The 27,077-nt window shown below is 38.5% G+C and overlaps 2 protein-coding genes across 2 annotated transcripts; one reads left to right on the top strand and one right to left on the bottom strand.

Moving 5' to 3' along the window:
- Nucleotides 1–83: 83 nt before the first annotated feature.
- Nucleotides 84–27,001, bottom strand: lbk (leucine-rich repeats and immunoglobulin-like domains protein lambik). Its single transcript, XM_002049112.4, has 9 exons — nucleotides 26,655–27,001; nucleotides 6,277–7,562; nucleotides 5,507–5,578; nucleotides 4,379–4,588; nucleotides 4,167–4,310; nucleotides 3,270–4,105; nucleotides 2,843–3,199; nucleotides 2,500–2,781; nucleotides 84–2,430 (listed from the first exon to the last, which is right to left on the bottom strand). The coding sequence occupies exons 2-9, from the start codon at nucleotides 7,311–7,313 to the stop codon at nucleotides 1,265–1,267; spliced, it is 4,104 nt and encodes a 1,367-aa protein (XP_002049148.2). The 5' UTR covers nucleotides 7,314–7,562; nucleotides 26,655–27,001; the 3' UTR covers nucleotides 84–1,264.
- Nucleotides 14,719–15,573, top strand: LOC6626458 (uncharacterized). Its single transcript, XM_002049111.4, has 2 exons — nucleotides 14,719–14,858; nucleotides 14,916–15,573. Exons 1-2 carry the CDS (start codon nucleotides 14,751–14,753, stop codon nucleotides 15,330–15,332), a joined length of 525 nt encoding a protein of 174 aa, XP_002049147.3. The 5' UTR covers nucleotides 14,719–14,750; the 3' UTR covers nucleotides 15,333–15,573.
- Nucleotides 27,002–27,077: the final 76 nt, after the last annotated feature.

Consider the following 27,077-nt stretch of genomic DNA (forward strand, 5'->3'; position numbering starts at 1 on the left):
ATATAGGAGGAACTCAGTTCCTAAGGGTAGCAGGATTTCATTAGCATGGAACTTACTATTTGGTTGCCAAGATTTACAGAAGAAACTCGCTCTAGTACGTGAATATGCAGATCGAATTTACAATTTTTAGTTATAGATTTAAGACTTTCATGAATTCAAAGATTTATGTCCTTAAATTTAGTTTTATAGAGCATTTATGCACATGCTTCGACTGTTTTCACTCATTTGAAAAAATGTGCCTTAAGCTTCTTTTCAATTAAATAAATTAAAAACTGGGCTAAGCAAAGGCTTAATTAAGATTCTACCTTGTCGATCTCAAGCTTTTGTTTTGGGGATCAGCACAAAAAAGATCGCATAAAAAGAAAATTAGAATTTGAACCTTGCCCTTAGATCAAAAGTTAGTAAAAAGTGAAATTGTTTTACAATTGAAATGATTTAAATTTTATAAACTTGAATTTTATTAGAATTTGTTGACTTCATTTTGCTTCAAAAATGTATCACTTACGATTCTAGATTTTTCAAATACTATATATATATATATATAGTCAAGGCCATAAGCATAAGGCAAATCAATTCACATAAACATATATCAAATTTGAAATAGTAGCAACATAAAACAGACTTAAATAGTTGTGTATGTGTTTGTATATATAAACGCATTCAGGCAATATACCATATTTTAGCAATTCATAGCCGATTTCGTGGCAATTGGGACTTAGGAGCTACAACTAAAACTAGATACTAATTGGTAACAGGTGCCATATATATACAGCTGCAAATGTTTAAGCGATCAAAATATAATAATAAATAATATCACAAGCGAAATAAACAATTACAAATTATAAATTTATATATATGCTTAGATACTAGAGTAATATTTAATTATGTTTTAATTTAAAGTAAAGTAATAATAAATCCATTAAATTTCATAAATTACGAAGACACTGGTATGTATATAATATATATACAGCATGCATATATATATAATATATATATATCTGTGCTGCGACAGTTGCATATATACTCTTTAAGGCCGCCTGATGGCAAGCGTCGTCATATATTATTATATTTAATTTTATTACGAGTAACAGTCTTTGTTCGTTTGTTAGGTTTTCTTCTTCTTAGTTTTTGGGTGGCGGGTGGTTTTGGTTTTAAGGTAGGGGGCGTGGCAAGGGCAGCCCATCTCCCCAGTTGTAGTTTTTTTTTTTTTTTTTGGTGTGTGCATTTTGGTTTTATTTGCATATGTCTTGGCTTTGGCTCAAACTTAAATGTCCACCGCGTTGGCTGCTTTGTAGTCAACGCTGGCGCCGCTCAGCTGTGCGCTGCATTTGCGCGGCACCGCCGGCGGCGTCAGCTGCGTGGCTACACCACCATTTGCCACGCCCGCGCCCCCACCATCGTAGTTGTGATTGTTGTTGCGCAGGAAGCGCTGCTGCTCGGCAGCGCTGTGATTCAGCTCGTAGAGTTCCATGTCGTCGTACACGGAGACGCCGAGCGCACGTGTCGGCGCAAACTGCAAATCATTATCGTCATCCGCTTCGTCCACATCGTCATCATCCACATCATCATCCTCATGCAGAAGGTGATGTCGCGGCTGGCGCAGCGGCATGGCCACCACAAAATCCTCGAGGCTACGCTTAACCGCCGCATCCGAGCCAGTGCCGGAATCCTTGCTGGATAAATGATCCTGTTGCAGCTCGAGATCCGCCTGCTGCAGAAAGCTGAGCGTCAGGCGCTCCTCCAGACAGCGCTGCTCATACGAAGGCGTTGTGGTTACAATCAGGCGACTGTGCGTCTGTGCCTCGCCGGCGCCCAAATCCGCCAAGCTGCGCGGACGCAGCTGAGTTTGCGGCTGTTGCTGTTGTTGTTGTTGCTGGCGCTGCTGTTGCTGTTGCTTCTGCGCGCTGGCCAGTCCGTCGATGACCAGCTGCGATTGATATGGTCGCAGCTGGGAAAGATTCAGTGTCGTTAGCTGCGTCTGTTCCAGTGTATTCTGATTGCTGCCATGCGACTGCTTGCGGCGCTGATAGCGCAAAGTGCTCCAAACGATGCAAATGCCAATCAGGGCACAGCAAATCGTAACATGCACCACAGACCATAGCACTACATCAATATTGTAGCTATCCTGCACCACCAATAACTCCGACTGCAACGTTAGAGTGCGCAAATTGTCACTGATATCGCAGCGATAATGGCCGGCATCATGCGACTGGGCATTCACGATGACCAGCACCTCCTTGTTCTTGGTAAAGTAAAAGCGTTCCGCATCGGGCCCAGTGGGTGAATTATGCAACGGTTTGTTCTCCTTGTACCACTCGCGATGCTGCTGCTCCAGCTCCATGTTAATCGTTTCGCTGAGGCACTCCAGCACACAGGTGCGTCCCAGCACCACCTCCTTGTGCACCAGCGGTATGCTAGGCAGCGGCTTGTCTGTATACGACGTAAATGTATATTAGGGTAAAATCTTTTCTGGCTGTGCAGCCACAGCTTTGAACTTACCATTCACAAGCAGCGTAGCATTCACTTTGATCACACCGGCCGGACTCTCTGCTGTGCAGGTATATATGCCCGAATCGCTGGGCTTGGCATTCGTGATGATAAACGCGTTCTCCTCGCGTATCACCTGCAAGCGACGCTCTGTGGCTGCCGGAAAATCCCTAGCGCCAAACTTTTGCAATGCTATCTCCGGCATTGGATCACCGCTGGCGGAGCAGACCAGACGGGCTGTTTCTCCGGCGTCCAGCGTTAGATTTGAGGGCACATGCAAAAAGCTGGGATGAACTGAAAGCACGGAATATGGTTAGCGATAATCTATCTAACGAGATGGAATTCAGCTACTCACTGCCTATGGATATTTTGAACTTCTGTGCGTAGGTCGTGCCAAATGCATTGGATACCACGCACTGATAGCGTCCGGCGCTCTCGTAGCTGACATTGGATAAACGCAGATAGCCATAAATGGTTGTCTGATTGGTGCGCTGATCGTGATGTATTTGGGTTTCTGTGCTGGCGCCATCGTGTAGGCTTTGATGCTCCAGCACGTGCTGATTGTCGTGGCGCCACTTAATCTTCAGCTCATCGGTGGCGGCTATAGAGGCGGCAGCTGGCGAGCTGGCTATGCACTCCAAGGTTATATTGGCGCCCTTCACGGCCAGCAAATTGGTTGGCTCTTTTTGCACCACCGGCTTGGGTGAGTCAGCTGTAAGCAGAATAACATTGTGGTTCAAATAAAAACATTTTCGAATTGTGCAGAAATAGTTAAAACGTACAGCAGACCAGTTCCTTTTCGGTTAGATTGAACAGCTGACGATCGAGCAGCTGATCCGGATATCCGCAGACCACGTTCGCGAGCAGCTGCTGAGCCTGCTTGGCGAAGCGGCTGCGCAGCCACTGACGGAACCACAGCAGTTCGCAATCGCATATAAAATTGTCCGACTTGAAGACGAGCTTCTGTAGGTTCTGCATATGCTCGAAGGCATTCGGCTGTATGCTGGCCAGAGCATTGCCGCCCAGATTGAGCAGCTCCAGATTAATGAGACCGCTGAGAGCCTTGCTGCTTATCTGCTTCAGATAATTGCCATTGAGATCGAGCTGGCGCAGTTTGCGTAGCGCTTTAAATGGCGGCACAGCCGACTGATCCTCAATGATCCAGGCGAGACGATTGCGACGCAAATTCAGTTCCTCCAGATTCTTGACACAGTCAAACGTATTCTCCGGCAAATACTGCAGCTTATTGTGCGCCAAATTCAGAGTCTTCAAACGCTTAAGACACTCCAAATGCTGTGCCTTGAACTCGCTAATAAAGTTATGCGACAAGTCCAGCGATTCCAGAGATTGCGTAAACTCCCAAGTGTCCAGTTCGATGCGTGTAATGGAATTATTGGACAAACTGAGATGATGCAGCTTGGTCAAATTGAACAGACCCTGGCGGGAGAGCGAACTGATGCCATTGTGATCCAGCTCGATGCTCTCAATGCTGCGCATCACATGAAAGACGCCATCCTGCAGCATCTTAATGTTGTTCGCCTTCAGCTGCAGCTTCTGCAGCGATAGCAGGCCACGAAATGTGGACCAATTGATCTCCAGCTGATTGTAGTTGAGTGCGCTGCAAGCCAAATGCAAACAATGTTAGGACAATTTTAATAATAATCGCAGTCAGAACTTACAGCTTTTTCAGGCGATTCAAATTCTTGAACACGCCCACCGGCAGGCTGCTCAAACGATTGTTGCTCAGCTCCAGATCCGTTAGATTGCTCAATGCCGCAAATGCCAGCTCATCCACGCTGGCTATCTCATTGGAGTTGAGTATTCTGTAAATGCAAATGGTTGTTGGCATTAATTAAGAGTTCTAATGGGGTATTATCGGTTTGTAACTCACAAGTGCGCCAGTCGATTGGGCCTGGGGAACACATTGGCCTCGACGCTGTGCAGCTGATTCTTGCTCAGATCCAGCGATTTGAGTTTGGGCAGCAGCGCCAGCGCTCCGCTCGAGATGCGCTGTATGCGATTGTTGGCCAAATTGAGTTGCCGCAATGCAGTAAGACCCACAAACATGGGCATAACATCCAATTGATTGCGTTTCAGTGTACTGTGGCGATTAAGGAGATGGGTTAGTTTTGATATATATAAATGCAATCAATATATATATGTTTAAATCGACATTATGCTGCAATGAATTAAGTGTACATTATGCATATGGTTTGTGTCCACGCTTTCCAGCACTGTTATGTAGTTTTTGAGCTGTTTCTAACAGCTATGTTAAACAGCTGTTAAGAGTTAACATAAAGCAGTAACTGAAGTTCTTATGTTAATAGTTATATCAAGTTATTCATTTAACTTCACTTTCACTTATTCCATGTGAAATATACTCCATTAACATTAACTTGAAAATAACAATAATACTAGATGGTCATTCTTCAAGAAAAGGACTTAATAACATTTTAGGCTGAGGCTTATAAGCAAAATGCCTCTAAACATATTTGAAGGTTCTTTCTTAATATTCTGTTAAATATCTTAGAGCCTTAGGACTATTATTCGGTCTGCTCTAAATACTTTTAAAAGTTGAAGTTATAACAACACTGCTTTGGAATAGCATTGAAGGATGCTAACAGTACACTGTTAAAAGTTACATATAAACGTAATATGTTACCATTAACATTTCTGTTAAGCAACAGTTTGATCAGTTTATGTCTAAATCGAAAGTTATCTTTTATTGCTGAAATCTTGTTACTGGGTGAACAATTTTTAATGTTGTTTTTTTTTCCCCCTACTTGATTTAAGCTTTTAGCTGCATTTAGCTCTCGAAAGCTTTATCTGAAATTGAGGTATATAGCTTAAACTCAAATTGAAAAAACAGATGGCTTTTATTTGTAACTTATAAATACGAGTATCTAAAAATACACGCTTAGCTAACAGATTATACAGCATTATCTACTCTAGATAGCTGGCCGCAAATGGAACAATTAATTCAATATTTAGTCGTTGTGTTGTTTTTGTTTTTACTTACAGTTTGTGTAGCTCGGGCAGATTTCGTATCGCTAGGACGGTGCTGTCGTTCAATTTGTTGCCCGCCAGATGCCTGTAGGGTAAAAAAACACACACACACACACACACAAAAAAGAAAAACAATAATTATAAATAATACGAATAACAATGTTAGCTGATTGGATTTTCGAGGCATGCAATTAATGCGCTGTAATTATGCTGCAATTTGACTGATAAGCGTGCCACAGTCGTGCAATTATTGATGCATTGCCGTCGATAACTCGACTCGCGGCACATTTTGCATAATTTGGCAGTGCATTAAATTGATTAAAAGCGCAACGATAAAAATCGCAACCCCCCAAATGAAGAGGGAAACGTATAAATAAAAACAAAATACAGGGCGGTCTTTAAGCCGAAAGTGTCTGGCTGCGCTATACCCTATAAACTTGCGTATATGTTTGATATAAACAACAGTATTTATTAGAGATGAAAATATATATATACATATATATATATTGAAATGACAAGCAAAGAAATTTTATAAAAAATAAGCCCATTTTTGCTCTAACAGTCCCTAAGATGTAATTTTTAACAGCGATAATGTTAGATAACAGTTCTGTTATGTAATGCATACATGTCTCTGTTAAACGCCTATAACAGTAATACGCACTGTTTGGTCTACAACTATTACAGGGTATACAACATACAAAATTAAAGCAAACTGCGAGGGTTGTTGCAAATTCACCCAACTGTTTTTGGGGTTGCAAAAAGGGGGCTGCTTGGTTTACTTACAGCGTTTGCACATAGCTGGGCAGCACAGGCACACGATCCAAGTGCAGCTTATCGCAATCGAAGAACACGTTCAGGCACTTGCACTCCTTGGGACAGTTGATGTTGTTGTTATTTTTGGCATTCGGATTCGCTGCTGATTCGGCCAGCGCCCTCTCCGCCTGCTCGTATTGCCCACCATCGTCGGCCACGAAGCCCCTTGTTTCCAGCGAAGCGGATGAAATGGAAGATGGCGCAGCAACAGCAACAGACGCTGCCATTTCCATTGGAATATGCAAGCCAGCAAATTCTTCATCGGCCGCATCCTCCGAATCTTCGTCTTCGCGCAGCGGCGGAAAACGTAAACGCTGACGTTGATGCTGATGCGGTGCCGCTGCTGCCGATGCCAGCGCAGCCGTGTTTCCGCTGCCGAGACCGAGGCCGATGCCAGCACCGTTATTCCTTGCTAACATCGCAAAAAGCTGTTGCTGCGGCAGCTGTTGCTTGTAGGAGGCTCCGCCCGATTTGAGCAGCGCGCTCAGCGGAGACGTTGACGCCTCGTCGGACGCTGACGTCGATGGCGCAGCAGCGGCGGCGGCGGCAGCGGCAGCGGCAGCGCCTGGTACATAGATTTGACAAATTGTTGTAGTTGTTATCAGCAGCATGCACGTAATTAGCAATAATTTATTGATTTTATTGAAATCATTGCTACGCATTGTTGTTGTACTATAATTACAATTATCATTATTGGCGCCTGTTGTTCTTGTTGTTACTGTTGTTGATTTTTGCACAATTGCGTTGTCGTTTTGCTGTTTGCGTCGCCGCCGGCGCCGTCGCCACTTGCCACTCATGCTCAGCGTTGCGAGGCGTTGCAGCAGAATTGACGTCGTCATTATAAATTTGCAAATGTAGTTGTTGTTATTACCGTTCTTGCTGCTGCTGTTGCATATGCGTCGTTTTCGATAATTATTAAACTTTATCGTTGTGGCTGCGTCCACGGCGCATGCACATGCATCCTTTGCCCTTTCCTGTTGTTCGCTTTTTATAGTCGAAACGTGCATTTTGAGGCGTTTTGCTCTTTTGCTGTTTAGCTTTTTAATTTGCGTTTGGTTTTTATTTGTTGTTGTTGTTGTTGTTGCTGTTTTGTATGCTTGATAAATTCGTGCGTTTTCAACTTTGCGTGCGCTTTTCCCTACATTCCGTTATTCCTGCGCAGCGGCTGCGACGTCAGTGGCGGCGGCCTCGCCAACGGCCAGTGTTGTGAAGCACGCTCGCATTTTCTTCGTCAGAAGCTGCTGCATGATCAGCGCCTGTCAAGTAGAGAGACAGAGAGAGAGAGAGAGAGAGAGAGCGTGAGTGCAAGGATGCCAGAGTATTAGAAATAATGTTAAATGTACTCAATGCTGGGCGTTATTAGGCATCGGTTAAATGTACTCTCTCATTGCTGACAGCAATCAGTAAAAAAAGCCGATTCAGTATTTTGAATGCAGCTTGTACTGCAATTTAAGTTGTTTATATTAACGTAAAGCAAAATAAATAAATTATAATTTATAAACAGCGCTGGCAAATGACTCTGGCAGTGTGCAAAATAAATGCTCATTAAATTAAAATACGACCGGATGTTTTTGTGCGAAAAAAAAGAATAAAACACGAGTAAAAAAAAAAAACGCGCAAAGCCAACGTTTTATACAAATCCAACGGCAAAAGACGCACCAGACAGCAGCATCAGCCCCTAAAAAAAAAAAAATAAAATATCTTTCAACTTGTTGAAATTGTGCAGCGTTTTGCATTTTGTACTTTGCGCTTGCAAAAAGTCCAAAGCACACACACACACACACACAGACACGCACACACACACACGCACAGGCAGACACACACGAATTCAAAAGAAATTCGGCGACATTCAGATAAAGCGAATGCTGCGCACTTTTCGCTATCAGCTAAATTGGGGCGTGCTCGACATTGAGATGCCCCGCAATCAGCTGAGGTGTGCAAATAGGTTTAACAGCTCTATAGATAAATTTAATATACCTTGTACACATCAAATAACCATAAAAACCTATAATTAAATTTGCTGACAAGCAAAAGTTGGCAGCTCTTTAAATTTCCCGCCATAATCTCAACGAACTCGGGTTCCATAAGCGCTAGAGCTATTCAATTTGTTAGACAGGCTCTTCTGGCTTCTACAAATGCAAATTCTAGATGTTATCAGCTTCATAAAAAGTTAGTGCCAAATTGTCATGGTGCATTTAAATTGATAAAAAAAATAATTATCATTGAGAACTGGCGACTTTAAAGAGACTTTATGTCATTCTTATATAAGCCCAATTATCTAGGAAATTGTAAGCGCTGGAATAATACAATTTTTGCAAAAATATTTTATTCGAGCTCTTAACTCAAGTCTGCTTGGAATTAGAGATAATTTTGTGTGTTTTGTAAAATGAGCAAAAATCCAATTAGAAGACTCCAAATTTGACCAAATATCACAAATCTTTGGCCTTTATATAATTGTATAAATGATTTCCTTTTGGCAAAAACATTTTAATTAGATAACAAAACAATTGATGTTTTGCGTTGAACTGTTGCACAAATAAGTTCTAATGCGAATGCGAATGCGGCTAACAAACATTTTTCCCAGGCCAAAAATGAGAGAAAAACAACAACAACAAAAACCACCCACCAAAAAGGGCAAAAAGCTAAGCAGGCGGCTGCAAAAACTCAGCAATAGTCGCAATTACCGCACCAGACATGCCCATATACACTTTTATATATCTATATATATATGTGTGTGTATGTGTGTGTGTATGTGTGTATTTACCGAATACGTAACGCATAGGCTATATAGAGAGGCGGCTTTTGCCGGCCAGGCTACTAAAAATGGTCTGGCACACACACACACACACACACAAGCACATCGAGAGGCGCGTTAAAATGCCCAGACAACCAAATTTAGTAACACAACAACAACAACAACAACAACAACAACTACAACAACAACTACAAAGAGCAAAGCGTAATGAAATCAAATAAAAAAGTGCACGCCAGAAGGAAAAGCCAGCGCACGAAAAGAATTCAGCAGCAGAACCCGCTCACTTTACTTAGTTGAAGATATTTTTTATTTTCAATTTTTTCTTCTCTTCTTCTTCTTTTCTTCCTGCTTCAAAGAGTTTTCCAGCAGCAGCAGCAGCAGCAGCACATCAAAATGAAAACATTTTCTTGCAACTCCAGACTCTTGTCTATATATAGTTAGTAGTTTCTGGCGAGTTGCTGCTCAAGTGTCCGCACTGAAGTGCTTTTGATTAGTTTTAGTTGCCATCGATAACAACAACAACAACAACAACAACAAGAATTGGCCTCAATTCTGTGCGAGGCACTCCCCCTAACTGACGAAACTGTGCCTGTCTCTGGTCTCAATTAGATAATTTTTTATATTGGGCTCCCTTAGATATGTATATATGTATTTGTGTTTAAGTATCACTCCATGCAATTATCTAATCAATAGGTTTGCACTGTCTACGATCGTTGAGGCGTCGGTATCTACAGAGGAAATCAATTTTATTTTTATTTTTCTTTTTTTTTTTTTTTTTTAAGGCCCATAGTACATATGAAATTTATTGAGCAGTTATGTTGAAAAGCTTGTTAATGGTAAATATTTGAATTGATTGCGGCAAGTGCTTGACTTGGAAAATTGACCAAGTTTTCCGAAAAGCAAAAAACAAGCTGTTTACTTTGTATATTCCGATAAGCAGAGCATTAAAGAAACTAACCTAATGAAAAACCCGACAATGCCCCGGTTATCTAGTTGACAGAGTCCCAGCTCAACCTAACCCAAGCTAACCTAAAATCCAATCAAAACTAAAGATTATAAATTTAACTCTGCCCATAAAAGGAGGCGCATTTTAAGACATATTCTAAGCTAAACCCAACTCTAAGCTTTACATTAATCTCTGCTCAGCCAAATTAATAATATTAAACTGTGCTTAAAAGCAATCAATATTCATAAATCACAACAATTTGTGGCTATAATTTGTTGCTTTCAGCTGATTTGACAACATGTTTCCTCGAAGAAATAAAATATTATCCAACGCCTTTGACACGCTTTTAATAAAACTATCGATCAATAGTCAGAATCGATGACAGTTTGCAAACGCTTGCTGTCTATCGATCAATATTTCGAGATGCAAAAAAAAAAAAAAAGAAAAAGGGAAGCAAATAAAGAACGACACGTTGTTTTTTACTATTTCACATATAAATTAGTCTGTGTGTATTTTTTTTTTGTTGTTTTTTTAGCCAAAATTTTCACACACCAATCAGCGACGTTCGGTTTACTAATTTTCGTAGTTGTTTAAAACTGGCGGCCATTTTGAATCAATTTGCATGCATAAAAAAAAACGCTAACTAAATCGCATATTGATTAGCATAAGTTCTCTCTCTTTAAGAAAATAAGATACGAGGAAAAAAAAACCCAATGTAAGGGCAAAACCCACGCCAATCAATTTTATAAGTAAACAAGCGAAAGCTTTGAACTGTTTTTTTTGTTTTTTGTCGGTGGACAACAACAAAATTTACGATGCGCAAATGAAATGCAGATTTTGTCGAGATTTGTCAGTGTTGCTGTTGTTTTTTTTTTCGTTTTTGTAGTGTTCGTCAACTCCCTCACAATTTATTAGATAACGGTACGGAGCATGGGCGAGTATTGTTTTCTTATGAAAACGACAAAATGTCGACGTTGTTAGCTGTCGATGGCGATGATATGATAATGCCGCACACATAAATATACAATGGACGGGGGTAAAACACATGCGACATGTCCATATGCATACTACGCATGTATGCATGCATGTATGTGTGTCTGTGTGTATGTGTGTATGTGTCTGTGTTAAAGATCGTTAGCTGCACAAGAATAACATCATTTTTCATTCGATTCGAGAGCAGATTGTGGAAATAGACGAAGAGCAGAGCGAGAGAGAGAGAGGGGGAGGGGGGTAAACTACTAAATAGTTTTTGTTTTAATTTTAATTTATATAACATTTTTAATGTGTTTCTCTTGTTGTAACATTTTTTTTTTTTTGTTTTTACTTGGAGCTTAGTAAATGCCTGAGGCCGCATTTTTATTGGTCTTCATTTTTACCTGCTGCCTGTTGATTTGCTTTTTAACATTTAAATTGGTAATTTTTCTTGTTGTTGCCTGTTTTTATTATTTTTCTGCTGGCTCGGTTCATTTCTTATTGTTGTTGTTGTTGTCGCCCACTGCTTGTTTTTTTTTTGTCTTTCAGTATGATGAAAACGCTTCGCCCAAATGTTATCTTGTTGTTGTTGTTTCTACTTGTGTCGTTTTTGTTGTTGTTTATTGCCTTTGCCAAATGAATAAAAATATATACAATATTTGCGTGTGTGTGCGTGTGTGTCTGTGTATGTGACGTTTGTCGTTGGCGTAAAAATACCAAAAAAAAAAGCAAAGCAAAACCAAAATAAGCCAAAGCACATGCAGTGGGCGGGCAGTAATTTGAGTTGGAATAAGTTGAGGTGGGCTGTGGTGAGGTGAAGTTGAGTTCAAAGCAGCTGCAGCTGCCGTTGCCAAAACTGCAGATGAAAACCTACTACAGTGGTATGCAATAGTCGCCTCTCTAGTTCATTTCGAAGATAAAAGAAAATTTAAAATAAAAAATGTATGTACTTGTTAACAATATTTCAGAGTAGCAGAAAAATGCATTCAAAAATAATGAATTACCAGAAATAAATTCGTAGAGATTACAATCTAATTTATACTTATTTAGTAGAAAATTATTACTCAAGTATAAATACAGCAGGAAATATGAAATTTATCAGAATTTAGACGCCCCGAATCGAGAGAGCTAACTACTTGTAAGATATGTTTTAATTTTTAACTAAAATTTGTCTGTAAATAAACTCTTGAATAAAAATGTATTTGGCAATGGTTTCAAGTAAAGGTAAACACCATGTTATTGACATTTTTATGTACATACATTATAACAAGTCAAAAGGTGATATCCAAGCTCTCACTAAGCCGCTGCGCCACATCCGGCTATACTTCGAATGTAATCAATTGAATTTAATTGCTTATAAGCTGGTTCGTAAAAAAAAAACCAACAACAACAACAACTACAAAGCTGATCAGTTGTCAAAGTGAACGCTTATGCTAGTACTTTAAGCATGCAAGTGTTTGTGCACGTATGTATGTCTGTGTGTATCTTGCATGTCTAATTTGTATGTCTCTCTTTTTAGTGTAATCGATTCGTTTCGCCGTGATCAAGCAGCTATTCAAAGGCACATAAAATTTGCTCGTTTCCATTACACCCCACAATTTGTCTCTCTCCCAGCACTGTGCATTTTTTTTTTTTAAAACCCACTGCCTACAAAAGCAACACAGCAGCAGCGACAGCAGCAGCCGCTAACAACAAGAACAGCAAAAGAAACAACAACAAAGTTGAAGCTGCGTTTGTCGCGTGGTCTGCGCTGTCCCTCTCTGCGCTGCTCTGCTGGCACAGTCTCCTGTCCTCTCTCTTTCTCTTGCTGTGTATCTGTGCCGAGGTGCGTGGGCACGAGAACGGAAACAGCGCGCAGTCAGCGTCGGCGTTGTCTGTCGCAGTTGACGTTACGTCAATGTGAGATGTGTTTGTGTATGTGTGTGTGTTTGTGTGCCTGTGTGTATTTATTTGTATTGGTCTATGGCTTACAATAACAACATAAAAGGTAAAATCGCTGCCTATTGCCGCGCTGTCTGCGGCGACTAATTAGGTAACGTGCCAGCTACAACAACAAGAACAGACCCATGATAAGAGCAGCGCAGTTGCTGCGCAGCAACAACGACGCAAATAGCAACATAAATTTTGCACACAGACGCACACGCACATACAAAAAAAACAAAAAAAAAACACACATATACACTAACAACAAAATCCAATAAGAAAGCAACTGCGCGGCCTGCCAGGCTGTCTGTGCCAGCGGCTGCCTCGTCGCGCTGCCGTGCGGTGTTGTTGTTGCTTTTGTTTTTTGTTTTTTTTTTGCAAAAATAAATTTAATTTTGTAGCCATTAATTTTCCACTCTAGATACGAACGCGAGACGCTGCCACCGTTGCCCACAGCTACCCTCACGCCTGCGCCCGCAACGTCTATATGGTGTGGCTAGCTAATTAAATAACTAAAAAGAGTTTTTATAATTGTTGGCTTATTTCATTGCCTTCTGCTTGGATGCTTTGGACTGCATAAATACACACATACACACTCACACACATGCATACAGCAGTTGCTGCATGCACGCACGCTTATAACGGTTTATTAAAACGAAGGCGCAGCAAAGAGGGCGTCAAGTAAGGGAGCTAGAGCAGTTCGGCATGAGCGAAGCTTTTAAGGCTCTGCTTCAAGTTCAATTTATGTTTTTTTTTTCTTTTTTTTTTTTTGCACAATTAGTTAACATTTGCATGTGTATGTAAATAAAACGCGCGTGTGTATGTGTTTATAATAAATTAACGTCTTTTTTTGTTGTTGTTGTTGTTATCGCTTTAATGATAAACCGTTTTGCTTGATTGGTCTAAAGCGCATAAATAACAAACAAACAAAGCGTACAAAAGTGTTATTGTTATTGTTGTTGCCTTCTTGATAAGACTGAGGGGTAGCTTGTGATATGTGTGTGATATCATATGCCAAAATATACACCCCCTCCCGGGTAGGGTATGTGTGCCAGTCAGGTGGAGTGGACTTAAGGAATTAACCTTGGGCATGTGCGATAAAAGAAATATGTATTGCAAAATAGCTGATAGCAATGTGGGCGGGAGCGAGAGAGGGGGAGAGAGAGAAAGATAGATAGAGAAAGTTTCTTAAGGATAGTCAAGAATTTGCAGTATGTACATATAATATATATATATATGTGTTAAATAATACTTATATTTTTTTCTAATTTTGGAAAGTTTTTAATGTGAAAACCAAAAATATGTAAGAAATTTTAATAAAGTTGAAAGACTGCGTCTTTATATAGTCGATATGGATCTAAATATATGTATAATTATACCGTTTGCCATTTATATAGAAGCTTGAGGTATTCCTCCAACGAATATATATATATTTTTTTAGTATCCGATAATCTCAGCTGCTTATGAGAACATGCTTGGGTACTATATTTAGAAACTGTGAGACATCATTTGGAATTCGGCGACAAATTTTAAATATACTTCACATAAATATATAAATGGATATGCATAGATTATTTTTTTAAAGAATTAATTATACGTTCCAAGCGGAATTTATTGCTATTTTGTTGCATAAAATAAAGCTAATTATTTGCATATATCTTAATGGATATACAAAAACATTTGACTCGATGAAGGGGATTATAATTCCTTACGAAATCTTAAATTTATTTACACATTACTTTAATCCATACATAGAACACTTTCGAGTTCTAAGCACAAGGACTTTTAATGGAAGAATTTGGAATACAAACAAATAGCCAGAGTTTTTAACTTCATCAAGGCAACATTATGAGATTTAAACCGGGGCTTAGTCAGTATAAATTACAATCACAACACGATAAGAAGCAAAAGATGAGCGAGATTTTTAAAAACTTCTTCGGAAAATTACTTCAACCGGTAAATATTGAAAATAAGGAACTACAGAGCCCAGCATTAAGGATCGCCATACTGTAGATAATGTCTGATGACGCTTCCGCCAATGAAGAACCCATCGAACAGCCAATAAAGCCGCGCCGCAGCGCACGTTTGGTGCTCATGCAGGAGCGGAAGCGCCATGTCGAGCAGGAGCTGAACAAGCGAGTGGAGACACAATTGGTCCAGCGTCTGGATAATCAATTGCGCGTGCAAAGGCGAACCAAGTACACCAGACGCTTGACCGCTCGCGTGGAACAGCTAACGGAGGTGCCAGAACTGGAGCAAGCGCAGCAGACGCGCTTCGTGCCGCTACAGAATCGACCCAACAAGCGTAAACACAATCCGAACAACGGCTCACGTTGCGTCTGTACCGAAATTAATGGGGAATACTATAAGCTTTACGATCTGCCCGATGATGCTGAGTATATTGTTCCAAATGCTGCACGTGGACCTTAAGCACGCATTTCTATATATATATTTTTGATAATTGAAAAACTCGTATTGCTGAAAATTCATGAAAAATACGTAGGGATGTTCCGCGAGCGTAGAAGAAAATATTCTAAAAAAAAAATGTTCAAATAGTTGTGCCACATTTTGAGAACGTGAATTTTTTTCGAAAAAGCTTAATGTAGTTATTTATATATATATATTTTTTTTTTTGATAACAAAAGAAGGAATCTTCGGCTCAGATTTACAGAATCCTGCGTTTCTTTCCTTTTTCAATCGAGTTTTATATCAATTTTAGTTAGCGCAAACAAGAGAATGTGCCACAGTCTGAATTATTTAAATATATGTACTAGATATTTCGTAGCGGAAAAATGGTTAAATGAATCTATAGAATCTTTGAATCGGATCTTAAGAAACCGGAGTTCTTTGTTCCGACAGTTATTTGAAAATAGTATACAGCTTGATCATCTCTCTTATAAAGCTTGTTACAATTTTAAGAATAGTGGGAATTTTTTTTTGTTAAGCTCTGTTGAATATATGATTCATTAGACGATGTTGAGCGGGATGTGTCACAATCTGAACGTGAACTTTGGAATCTTTGCAGTCTACAAATCATCCTCTTCAAAATCATCCTGATATCGGCTATTTAAAAGGAAGATACATTGTTTATCTTTGCTCTCTATAAAGCTTGAAGGTAGTTAAAAGCTTAAAGATTTCTTTTATCAATCTGTGCACTTCAATCCGCCTAAAAATCGTGCATAAGCATCTCATCGTGCGCTTCTTTCATATAAATAGTCTACAAATCTTAAAGATTATAAAAATCCTTGGCATTTTTTTTGTACCCCAAGCTATTTTCAAATAAATACGATACATTGGGATCAACTCTCTAACAAAGCTTGTTACTGGCAACGCCTTGTTCCCTAGAAATAGGCGTGAATAAGCCGTAAATCAACTATTTCCCTATATTTGATTCCATATCTCGTCTAATTCCATAGAAATTCGTTGCTGTTTTATAACCCGTGACATCAGCTGCATGAGAGTTGTACAAATTCAATTTGCTTACGGTGGCTAGAAATGCATATACCCTGTAAGGGATAGCCAGTAGGGTATGCCAACTAAGGGCTCAAAAGGAGACAATGGGTTAACAAGATCTAAAACAATATTCCCATTTGTAATTTAATGAACGCTAGACATGTGTATACCCTGTAATAAGAGAATTAAGATTAATTAAGAGCATTTACCTATCTTCTAGTCGATCTATAACTGACACTCACTCATACCCTGTACTGCGACATAAAGTAAGCGGTATAAAGAGGTAAGCTTATAAAAATATTCATCGATTTTGATGACTTAACTCCATGTACAGGGTATAGCAGGACGAACACTTTCACTTACTGTGACTACAAACTTGTATACCCTGTATTTAAGGTGATTAAAAACATGCCGACTCATAAATATTAAAAATAACCCTACCATACTGTACTCTATTAACTTTTATATAGTTGACAGTCACGTACAGGGTATTTTATGAGCGTTCTGGTTTATCTCTAGTATTTCTGTTTGTTATTACTAAACGTGTTATCACAGCGCACACGATAAGCACCGAACAAAACAAACGACAAACACATTTTATGGCTGCGACAAACCAACTTTGAAAGGCCCCACCAGACTTACGAGCCCTCAATTTAAGATAATGTCAAGTGGACGTCTTTTTTAAAATTTTATTTTCGAAATTTTTGCCAGGGTTTTTGTCAAGAACGAGCTGCAAATAAACACAATTTCTTTAGAGCTTTAGAAACTCACCTTGAACTAAAATGAAATAAACGTTGACTTGTAAGTACGCAATTTATGTCGCCCATATATAACGCTTACGGATGCAGCTCAAAGGAGAGAAAGAAAGAAGCCGCTGCTGCTGCAAAGCCGTAGGCGGGAGCGTGGGCGTGGGCCTGCTGGCCTCAGGCCACGGGGATGACCAGCAGCGCATACAAAATTAATCCGAAGCGCGCAATAATTTTTCGATTTAATTTTTGTCTCTTTTTAATATTTTGCTGTTGTTGTTTTCTTGGTTAGAGCGGCTCAAGAAAATCTTCAGGCATGTCAAATTGAGCTCCATTCAAAAAAGAGCGAGAGAAATATACAAAACAAAAGCTACAAAATGCGGGCAAGTTGAAAATAACAAAAATTAAGCATGCTCTAATTAACAGTGCTCGACTAGCAGTTACCCTGTAGCCACTCTTTGTGCATCGTTCTAGCTTACAATATAGAAAACATTCCTTTATAACTTTAACTTGTAAAAAAAAATTATACCAAAAGTCAAAATTTTCATTCTTGAATAACTTGAAAATAGCTTGTGCGATTGTTATAAGATTTTAACAGCGTTAAAATGGTATTAAAAACTATGCTTATACCAAAAATTTAATTAATGCATGAGAAATTCGATTAATTTTTTGTGAAGCTTGAGGAAGTTGATCAATATTTCGGATCAGTATAGGTTATTCGGGAGTTTACATGCCAAATTGTGTTTTAGAGCTGGAACTATGCGCAACTAATGTCTAAATATCGATATTTATCTTGAATCAAATTTTATAAGCACGTACTTAACAAGCAGCCAAATGCCGAACTAGAAGCTTGTAGCTCTGCTAGCTAAAGTCTGAGTTATCTGCGATCGCCGCCTCCAAACAAATGTAAGACTATGTATATATGTATATGCGTGCTGCCTCCGCCTTTATTATACCCGCCTTTAGAGATTTTCAATGGGTAGTGGGTATAAAAAAAAGAAGAACGCAATGCGGCTGTCAAAAGATCTTAACGATGAAATAAGAAGACGAAAAAAAAAGCAACGACGAACGAAAAAAAAGCTGAAAAAACGATCCTGGCAGGCGAAGACTTACAAAAACGCGCAGAAGGGCTGTCAGTTTGCGCGCTGCCAAGTTCGCAGTTTGCAGTCTCCAGAGCCGAAAGAGACACACACAGATACACACTCACACACACACACACACACACATACTGGCACAGCACATGCACTGTGTTCGGGCCAAGTGAGAAAACCAAGCGCGACACCAACACCAAAAACCGGCTACGACTGCGGCTCTGGCGTCTTTTCTGACGGCCTGCGGCCTGTGGCAAGGGAATTGAATTGAATTTCCAGTCGGACGTTCAAAATTTGTGCCTTTGCCTTTTTTAAAGGTGTGAAGAAAAAATAAAATACAAAGCACAGCAACAACAGCAACAACAACAAAGACGACGTGGCCCAGCACGAAATTCTGAAAAACTTCAGCCAGAACGAAATCAACTGCAGATCTGCCAGAACAGAAACTAAAGAACTGAGCACAGCCAGATACCCAGGAATAAACAACAACAACAACAACAAAGACAGCAACAACAACAAAATAATAATAAGAAACTGAAAACTGGATTGTTGGCTCGTTTTCCAGTGCTGTGGCATGGGGCAGACTCTTTGGGATTTCACAGAGGGTTTCAGCATTGTTGTTGCCACGGCTCTGGCTATGATCTCTGCCTGTTAGAAGAAGCATCTGTTTCTTTCGTGTTTCGGGTTTCGGTTACGGGATTGGTTTTTCGTGTTGTTGCTTTTTGCCACTTCGGTCAGCCCTGCCTGACAGGCCTCAAGAACCGAAGGTGAAAAGTACTTATAATAAGGAAGCCTGACGGGTAAATGGGCGCATTAAGATTACGGCTCCTCAAACGCTTACCCTACAATATGTGTCTCTCTTTTATTTTTTTTCCTTTTCTTTTTGTTCTGTTTTTGTCTGGGTGTTCTTTTTTCTTTGACTATATAGCTGACTTTTGCCCTGACAAACTCAAGAGTAACAATCGTTTTTTTTTTTTCTTTCCAATTTTCAATAATGATCTCTTGGCTTATAGAATTCGGATTTATATTGTTCGTTCATGCATGGCAAATGCTGAAAATATATTTCTTTTTAAGATTTATTCAAAGGAACAAATCTGAACAAAGCGCGTTTCAGATTTAATTATTGAATGTGACGGCTTTTTAGCTAAGAATTGAGACAGCTTGGGAAAATGAATCTCAAGAAAAACTGTATCAATAATGTGGACCTATGTCCATTGAAGAATGAATTGACATTTCTAAGGGTTTCTTTTTACTTTTCTTTTAAACTTTGCCATGACATCACGAAATGTGAATTGCGATTATGTGCTTTACTAAAGATCTCTTTACTTTAAATACAATGCATTTGAAAAGAAATCTATCGAAAATCTCTTTATTATTTTTTCAATAATTTTGGAATTGAATAAAGGAATATTATCTGGAGGTCTTTAATTTGTAAGATATTTTATAAATATATAATAAATCAATTCCTAATAAATAATGTCAGTGTTATTTTATTATTGTAAGAGCATTTTTTTTTTTAACAGTAATCATAATTTTACGGAATTTGACTTTAAGCTATTTCACGAAAAAACCGATCGCTTTTATATTAAAATTATCATAAATCATAATTAAAGCAAAATAATTATAACCTAATAATATTAAACTTTTGATAAAGTTGTATAAACATTTTAATCTTTGATAGGTAATTAATATTTTTGATTTTTTTAAAATTTAATTTCATTTAATTATTTACATTTCGGTTATCTACTCGTACCTTAAAATTCAAATTAAATCTAAGTATTTTATGATTAATTTATATTTTTTTTTCGTAGTTTTTATAAGTTTGAAAGAATGAAGAAAGCTGAATTAAATATTTGAATAAAATAGCAATATTATGAGTTAGTATTTAAATTATTATTATTATTTATTTGTATTATTATTATTATATTAATTTTTATTATTGCTATTTATATTTTTTGGGGTAATTTTCTTTGAGGTTTATTTTCTACAAATTTTTGTGCTTTTAATTTGTGCTAGCTGTAAGTATTTAGATAGCATAACTAATAATTTTGTTTAGTAAATGTGAGATTATATTTCTCTGTTGATGTTTTTTGCTTTCTATTTAAAGTAGATTCAAGGTAAACTATATTTGGAAAACATAGTCGTATAATTGTTTTTCTTTAGTTATTATTATTATTTGTTGTTAATTTTCTTTTGACAGCTTTTCACAGCATTGGGCAAGGTATTATTTCGAGAGCAACATAGCTATATAATTGTTTCTTAAAGTAATTCTTTTTAGTTTTATTTAATTCTAATAGTTTTCTTTATGGCCTCAGTTTTGGGCATCTGGAGTTAGGCTTTTGTCTTTTTCTTTGTAAAAGAGCGGCTTGTAAATAATTTAAATATATTTTAGAAACATGTTTTGTATATCAATAGATCTGTTAACCCTACCCTGCAGAACGCAACGTTGGGTTTTACAGACGTGCACGTAGCCCAGGCACACACACACATGGAGCATAGAGATACCCACATAATAATAACAACAACAACAACAACAACAACATAACCGACAACTATTCAACTTCGAACCGAATCTGATTTCTGAAACTGATTGTGTATGCGTTGCTGTTGCTGTTGCATTTGTTGCTGTTGTTGTTGCACAGTTGACGTTTGTGCCCAACGTCAGTTCGAGTTAAAGAAAAAAAAAAACGAGCAGAAAGAAAACAACAACCTACGTGAAATCCTCCAGATACACACACACACACACACACAGAGAGAGAGAGACACAGACAGACGCGAGATACAGATACAGATAGACGCAGCGAGCCACATGGAGGCGACGCGTCGGTTGGCTTAAATTGGTTTTTATTGTTGCTGCTGTTGCCCGTTGCACATGTCCATTGTTGGTGTTGCCGCATTCGTTTTGACCATATTTCTTGTTGCTGCTGCCGCCGCTGCTGCTGGTGCTTCTTCTTCTTCAATTTTTTACCTTTCTTTGAAGTCGCATTTAATTCTTGGAGCCTGCCTTTTGTTGTTGCTGCGCTCCAAAGTCTCCGCTGGGGCCCCCAGTTCGAAGGTGTGAAGAAAAGAATTTTTCTGTGCAATAATCTTGATGCCTTTTTAAGATTTGTTGGCTGCCTCCTTAGTTGGAGCTGAAGCTACGTGGAGCTGCATTTTTTTTTTTTCATCTGCTGCTGCTGCTGCTTCTTCTTTTTCATTTTTTCTTGAGCGGCTTTTTGTTCGTTTCGTTTCGTTTCGGTTGAAAAATGGTTTTCGGGGAGCTTAAGAAAATTTACGCCATAAAATGTGAAAATAATTGGATACACTCGCATCTCCTTTTTTGAATGCATTTCAAATTGCTAATGATGAGAAGCCAGTAAGACAGCCGGCCGAGCAGCCGGGCAGCCCGGCAGCCGGACAACGTCAGGGCCAGCTAAAGAGAGCTGCAATTGCCACAGATTCCTTTCGTGAGACAAGCGCAAGCTCAAAAAGAAAACGTATTTCATGGACAGTTTGTAAGCCACGGCAAGCTCATTGCCAAGGCTTGAAGCGAGCGTCCAGCCAACCATTAAATGCATTTATTTATGAGCTCTACCCTCTTTTGATATAATCTTTGGCTAAAATTGCCGGCTCATATGCATACGTGCAGCTCGCATATGATGCGCATATTGTGATATTGAATTTAACTAGAATTCACACCTTGAGGCTTCTGCCTCACCCTCCCCCCTCCCCACCCATCCAACTCCGTCTCACACCAAACACCCTCCCTAACATAATATACGAGCAGCCGCAGCGGCAGACTAACTCGCGTTTAGCTGGAAAAATGCTCGAATCAAAAAAGCAAGTCAAGTTAAATGATATGGAAAATCGCTTACATTGAAAAACTAGCAGAATTTCACACTAATCACATTCATAATCATAGTTAGAATGTTTATGATGAGCAATAAGCTCAACATTTCATGCTTTATGAAGCTGTTCATATAATAAAAAACGCCTTGAGCTGGAGCCTATCTCCTTTAGCCATCCTCTAACTCTCTCTAGCGGTCTAGCCCTTCTTAAGAAGGAAACGATAAATCATATTTAATCCTCTTAAAGATGCGAACGCCATAAATTGCGCACAATATGAGTCATATATTCTTATTATGCATTTGCAAAGGGTATCTTGAACATATCAAGGAAGACTAATCCGACCTTATAAGTAATATATATATGCCTGATCAATAGCCACAATTCTGTTCGTCTGTTTTCGTTCAGTTCTGAAGCTGTGCTCATTAAACTAGGCATTAGTCTTTCATATAGCTTAAAGTTTTCTTCTTCTTTTGCTTATTTTGTAATATCAGATCTACTTTATCATCTATATACTGGGATCAGCACACTATGTCATATAGTTAACTAAGTATTTAGGTAAGATCGATCCAATTAAAAAATGGTGAATGAATTTCCTCATTTATGCCTTCAAGTTTAGTAATATCACATCTATATATATAGCTAACATAGGAAAAAAAGGGTTAAAAATACAAATGTTTATTAAAATTTGTTAATACAGCAAATAAAGATCGTTATATAAATAACACTTTTTCATTTGTTTATGTGACCTTCCAAAGACAGAACTAATATATGGTCTTTATAATTTATCACCTTTAGTAATATTATCTCGACTAAATCGTCCGGATCGGCAGACTATATCATATTTTTACCATAGGAAATGATGTTCAAAATAGAGATAGAGATTTAATATGAACAACTTTTGCATTTTTTGTCTCCAAATCTCATTATTCTTCATATCCAATCAGAACTTTTATATCATCTGTGGGAAATATAGGTTTTCATTGAAAGCCAAGAATCTGTGGGAAATATAGTTTTTTGATTGAAAATATTGCAAATTTGCTTTTGTTGGAATATTTCATCTTGGAAATTTACTCTCGTTTGCTTTCTTGTGTCATTTTTCTAAAATCTGGAGAAACCTTACGTGTATATATATATCTATGATACCTCCAATTGTTTAGCCTACGGAAATAATATATTAAGAAACTGCAACCAAGTACATAGCTTATATATGTACTTGAATCTGAATGCCATTAACTATGCTTAAAAGTAATTTTTAGCAGCATTCAATTTGAAAAAAAAAAATACCCGTCTATAGCATCGTGTCTATAGGTTTTCATCTCCCGCCAGTTATTTGCCCAGTTCTGCCGACACGATTGTTAGTTAAGCAATCTTTATAACTGAAACGTGGCTTTCTCGCTAATTCATAAATATTTTAGCACATTACGAATCTTGGCTGAGCGCAAACAATATGCATTTAAAACTAAGATGAAGTGGTAGAATATACATGTATATGGCATACAGCAGGTACTCAGAATGCGGTTAAACTTATCGGACCAACTGAAATCTACAAATACAGAATGCATTAACACCTCTCTCGTGTGCTCAATAGAAACGCCAAGGCCCCGCCCCCTGCCTCTACCCGCACTAGCATATATGCACACATATGTATGGCAAGCCCTTGTAAAGCTTTAAATGCAACAGCAACAAATGCAACTTACACAAATCGTGAAAAACCCCCCGAAGAGAAAGAAACAGCAGGCGAAAATGTGAGCGAAGAGCGCGGGGTTAAAAAAAAAAATAAAACCAGCACGAACAGTGGAAATAAAAAAAAAAAAGAAACAACAGAGCCTCATAACTAAATTGCATTAAGTGTAATTATAACTAATTTGAAAAACAAAAAATAAATGGCAAATGGCAAAAAAAAACAAAACACAAGCCGCATAAATGGCCCATATAAAAAAAAAAGCACATTTTTTAGAAATTGTTTTCATGTTTTTTTCCAATCTCTTGCTCTCTACAGCCCCCCGCTCCCCCTTTGCGACGGCCATGGCAAATGATTAGAGCCAGTGGAAATGCTGTGGAAATGTTATGCGATTAGTGGCGAGGCGAAATGAAATCCCCAACAATAAACGAAATAATTGAGTCAGCAGGCGAATGGCATTTCAATTGATTAATCTAACGATTTATAATAACTGCAATCCGGATATAGCCCTGGATATATAAGTTTGACAAGTGAATGCTAAAATATTGACGAGGCGAAAATAAATTCGCAAAGCGCGTCGGTTCACTGTTCACTGAACTGTTTTAAAGTGTTGAGAAACGTTCAACTTCACTCTCAACTGTTTCTAAGTGTTGCGAAGTGCTTTAGAAATCATTTATTAAGAATCATATTAGCACATTTTCCTAATGCAATTCATAAGAATCAATTCTTTTATGAAAACAATTAACTTACGGGCTTAAGAATATATTTATAGCATCTTTTTTTAACACCCTCGTTCCAAAACTTTGTGTAAGGATTGATTGGTTTATAAAAAGTGTAATTTAGATATGACACTGAATATGTAAAAAGTTTGAAACCGCTTGAAAGGTTTCTAAATGATTGCCAAAATATTGGTAGGACAAAAAAGAATTCGCAAAACGCTTCTGAACTGTTTTAAAGTGTTGAGAAACGTTCAACTTCATTTTGAACTGTTTTTAAGTGTTGCGAAGTATAATATTACAATTATGAAAATTTCTTCTAAAATCAATAAACTTATGAGCTTAAAAATTAATAATTAATATCATTGTTTTATTTAATGATTCCAGGCTCAAAAAAACTGAATATTTCCAAACCTTGACGTCAGGATTGATAGGCTTAAAACATGTTTTCTAATTTGAAATTTTAGAAGTACTTATTCCAAATTTCTGATACATTTCTCAGATTCAAATCTGTGCAGTTTATAGTAGATAATTCTATCATAGGTGTAGGCCAGAATATTGCCTTCAATTAGGTTCTAGATTCCAGCCTAAGTAATATTCGTTATAATTCCCATTCCCCTTAGTATTCAAATAAAAATTTTAAATTTCATATAATGTATGCCAGAGCAATGCCTTTCTGCAGTTATGATCCCCAATTGACTTTAACTCAATTTTATTTTATTTATTTATTATTTTCTTTTTTTTTCGTACAAGATTCGTTTTGCTTTCGGATAAATGGTATGAGAGAAGCTATAGAAAAGATTTCTTGAACTTTCAGATTGTGCGCTTTTATTAAACTGAATAAAGGCGCAAGTTGTGACTGTACCGCGGATTTGTACAATTGGTTGTTCAATTACCAGAGCCGCAGCAACAACAACAATGAGAACAACAACAACAACAACAACAGCAACAGATACAGATTGAAAGGCAGCATAGGCATTAGCATTAGCCCATAGATGGATGCCTTTAGCTACGGTCAAGAGATGCAAAGCGAGAAACGGGCACAATGAACCTGGGGCCAGAGCCGGACGGGGGCAGAGGGCAAAGGGGAGGGCAGGCAGGCAGGCAGACAGGCAGGCAAAATAAATCATTTAATATAGCGCGCTATTTATCATCTAACATTGCTGCATATCATTCTTCATCTTGGCACACACACACACACACACGCGCGCGCGAGCACACACAGTTGGGTGCCTCAGGAGTAGACAAAAAAAAAAAAAGTGGAAGTAGAAAACAAGTAAGAGTGCTATAGGCGAAAGAGCGCGACTGTGAGATGCCCTATACGCGCTGTAAACATTTTAAATACATTAATTAATTGTTTAAACTATGACAAATTCATTCTTAAAGCAGCACATGTGCTTAATTTTATTATAATTATCAGCAAGACATGCTCAAAGTGAGGGTATAGAAATCGATACTATACCTTATGTGTCTCGACGATATACCCTTTATTGGGCATTTAAAATGGGTATAAAAATAGAAGTGAAGGCAAAATTAGCGTGAATGAAAACTGCTGGCTGAGACGTGTGGCAATGGGGGGTGTGGGAGGTGGAGTGCGGTAGGGAATTTACACACCTAGCAAGAAGCGTTGTTGTTAGTGTCGGGTGGGGGGCTGCGGCTGCACTCATATAAACAAATTGCGCGAACGGAGCAGCCAAAATGTCTGCTGCGGCCATAAAGACACAGCGTGTGTGTGTGTGTGTGTCTTTCTGCTTGCATGTGTGCGTGTGTGTGTTTGTGTGAAAGAAATGTACAAATGTTTGGCTGTCGGTCTGTCTGTCTATTTGTCGTATCTTTTCTAGTGAACGATTCTGTGTTGTTTATTCGTCACTTTAACACGTTCGATGCTGACGCGCGCGCAAGCAGCGGGACAGCGGGACAGCGACGGCGGCAGCGACAGTGACTGCGACTGCGACGCAACGTCACTGACACCGACACAACGCACAAACACTCATACACTCATACATACAAAATAAACGAAACGCAGCGACAGAACTTATTTTTATTTAATGCGCGCCTCGCATATGCGTCTGTTTGTATGTGCATACTGTATGTATGTGTGTGTGTATGTATGCTGCATGTTATGCCTATCAAGATTGAGTTTGGTTTTTCGTTTGATTGTTTTGATTGTTGCCGCCAAATGCGTAACAAAACAAAGCGATGTAAAAGTTAAACTGCCTTAAAAACTATGTACGTACCATATATGTGTATGTGTATGTATTTATATTTGTTATTGCTGCTGTGACTGTGATTTTATGCTCGCTCTCGCAGGCGCTCTTGGTCTTTCTCTCTTTCTATCTCTCTGTAGAGTTCTCACTTGCACTATTAGAATTTTGTTGCCTGCTTAAATGCAGCGCGTTCTGATTATTATGTGTTATCACACATATGCTGTTCATATGCATTGCATTATTTTGTGTTTCTGCTTAGTTTTGTATTGATTGGCAACACACACGCGCTTTTGTTTTCGATTAATTAAGCGTAGAGAAACGCAAACATTTACGCGCAACGCGACAACCTTACGCTTTGACAACTGAACGAGAACTGATTGTAAATATTATATCGATAAGTTGAGTGTATTTGTTCAGCTGCGCTGCGGCCAAAATCAGGGCTGCCGAACCAGT

Source organism: Drosophila virilis, chromosome 5 (genome assembly GCF_030788295.1).
Source record: "Drosophila virilis strain 15010-1051.87 chromosome 5, Dvir_AGI_RSII-ME, whole genome shotgun sequence".
NCBI classification, from domain to species: Eukaryota; Metazoa; Arthropoda; class Insecta; order Diptera; family Drosophilidae; genus Drosophila; species Drosophila virilis.